Raw genomic sequence first — 2,805 nt, 5'->3', positions numbered from 1 at the left:
CCATTTCCCTCCCCTCATGTTGTATTCCTTTTCCAACCCACTATAAGAGACCAGTGCCCACATTCTTTTCCACTATTGTGTTCCCACTAATAGTCAGTCATGATTCTCAAACATTGCTCACTCCAGTCTTTCACTATCATCGTGTTTTGAAAAAGTTACCCTTCCCTTCCCCTTCAAAACGTGTTGGCAGCTAGCTGTGAAATTTTTATTTCACAAACTGAGAGGTAAATATTCAAATAGTTTAATTTTTATTTCAATTTTGAAGGTTTGCATCTTACTTGTAAGCAAATTGCTAAGTCATAAGAATTAATCTTGAATTTAATCAATTAAGATATCTGGAAAGGCCATGGGGGAAATATTTGACCACTGTGAGCAGGGGAGTGATACAACCGGGGACTATCGGGTGGTGAGCTGCCATTAATTATTTCATGCAAAGAAAATCTCAGTTTGAGTTTGATCATTGTGTTTTTTCCTAGTTCTCCTCCCATCTGGAAATGTCAGAGTCCTTCCAGAAATCAGAGTGAATGGCCTGGAATAATCAGTCAGTCATAACTGAATTCATACTACAGGGTCTCTCCAGTTCTTGGGAACTCCAGATCTTCTATTTCCTGTTTTTCTCCATAGTCTATGCAGCCACTGTCCTGGGGAACCTCCTTATCATGCTCACCATCGTGTCAGAGCCACGCCTTCACTCCCCCATGTACTTTCTGCTGGGCAATCTCTCCTTCATTGACATGTCTCTGGCCTCTTTCGCCACCCCCAAAATGATTGCAGATTTCCTCAGTGATCACAAAGCCATCTCTTTTGAAGGCTGCATCACTCAGATATTCTTCCTGCATCTCTTAGGGGGTGCTGAGATTGTACTGCTGATATCCATGTCTTTTGATAGGTACGTGGCTATATGTAAGCCTCTACGTTACTTAACCATCATGAGCCGGAGAATGTGTGTTGGGTTTGTGACACTTTCCTGGATCGTCGGCATCTTCCATGCTATGAGTCAGTTAGCATTTACTGTGAATCTGCCCTTCTGTGGACCCAATGAAGTGGACAGCTTCTTTTGTGACCTCCCCTTGGTGATTAAACTCGCTTGCGTAGACACGTACATTCTGGGAGTGTTTATGATCTCAACCAGTGGCATGATTGCTCTGGTGTGCTTCATCCTCTTGGTGATCTCCTACACTGTCATCCTGGTCACCGTTCGGCAACGTTCCTCTGGTGGGTCCTCCAAAGCCCTCTCCACTTGCAGTGCCCACTTCACTGTCGTGACCCTTTTCTTTGGCCCGTGCATTTTCATCTATGTGTGGCCTTTCACAAATTTCCCAATAGACAAAGTGCTCTCAGTGTTTTATACCATTTTCACTCCCCTCTTGAATCCAGTGATTTATACCCTTAGAAATAAAGATGTCAAGGGTTCCATGAGGAAACTTAGCAGCCATGTCTTTAAGTCTAGAAAGACTGATCACAACCCTTGATTTCCTCATACAAAAATGAAATACTTGTTTGGCATTTATCCCCCTCACTCCATTGGTCAACATAGTGATGCTATTGCAAGAAATCAATTAGTTCACGGGAGAACTATTTCTGTAATCAGTCACAGGAGCCACTGAGTTCCAGTCATATTGATTGTTTCTCACGCAGTATAACATATACTACAGGGCGTTATCAAACCTATACTCAACATTTTACTGCAAGAGACTCACTTTTTAGAATGTTCAATTTTTGTCAGATGTAAGCATTCAGTTGAGTATTCTTCCCCCTGAGACATTCATATGTTTTTTTTTAATAATTTTATTTATTTATTTTTCCCCCAAAGCCCCAGTAGATAGTTGTATGTCATAGTTGCACATCCTTCCAGTTGCTGTATGTGGGACGTGGCCTCAGCATGGCCAGAGGTGCGGTGCGTCAGTGCGGGCCCGGGATCCGAACGCGGGCAGCCAGTAGAGGAGCGCGCACACTTAACCGCTAAGCCACGGGACTGGCCCGAGACATTCACATGTTTTAAGAAAGACTAAATTCCCTCCCAGTCTCTTGTAAGAGTTTCTAAAAAAAGAGGCAAGTGTGAAAGCACCAAAACCTAGTGTAGCACTCTGTACACTGAAGAAACAACGGAAGTTTTTGTTGCTGACATAGGTGATGATGAATGAATTATTTTAGTTTGAAAGCCAGAAAAATATGGAGGGTTCTTGGTAAGTAAAAATATTTGCTATTTAATGTTTTTGTAACCCATCCTCAATAAGAATAATGTACCTATTTATCTTCAGTCCCTACGTTCCCCAGAGTGGATTTCACAATTTTAAAACAGTACAGTAAACTCTAGGAAAATTCTTGTAGTCTTTTATGTTATATTAAATCTTATATTAAAGATTCAAAGGATCCTACAGCTTGTACAATGAATCCCATCCACATTTCCATTCTCCAGATGATGAGACTAAGACCCCAGGACACAATAGCTTATTTTTAGATGTCACTAAGTAGAAGCTGAATTTAGGCCATTCACCTACAAATATAGATATTTGTTTATTTCCTAAGCAGTAATAAGTTATTTTGGTGCCATGATGTTTACTGTATCGTTTTTGTAATCAAAAGCCATATTGTAAATAGTAAGGTTCTAAGCATCTGAGCCATTTTACACTTGGTTAATCATCATATTTGACTTAAGAAACCCATATAACAATGGTCATTCACCATATTTGATGTAACTAATAACTGGAGTTTTTAGAACACAGAAATCACCTAGTAATATCTATTTATTTTACAGATGGTGAAATTGAGAACCAGGGAATAAAGTCACTTGCCCAAGTTCAT

At 40.4% G+C, this 2,805-nt stretch overlaps 1 protein-coding gene across 1 annotated transcript; it reads left to right on the top strand.

Moving 5' to 3' along the window:
* Positions 1-346: 346 nt before the first annotated feature.
* On the top strand, positions 347-1,472 carry LOC101389503 (olfactory receptor 4K3). The gene has a single exon (XM_004421330.2). The coding sequence runs from the start codon at positions 525-527 to the stop codon at positions 1,470-1,472; it is 948 nt and encodes a 315-aa protein (XP_004421387.1). The 5' UTR covers positions 347-524.
* The last annotated feature ends 1,333 nt before the right edge of the window (positions 1,473-2,805 follow it).

The sequence above is a fragment of the Ceratotherium simum genome, chromosome 3 (assembly GCF_057802395.1).
Source record: "Ceratotherium simum simum isolate JZ-2026a chromosome 3, ASM5780239v1, whole genome shotgun sequence".
Lineage (NCBI taxonomy): Eukaryota > Metazoa > Chordata > Mammalia > Perissodactyla > Rhinocerotidae > Ceratotherium > Ceratotherium simum.
Note: the sequence above shows the minus strand (reverse complement) of the source record. Positions and strands in the feature narration are given on the sequence as shown.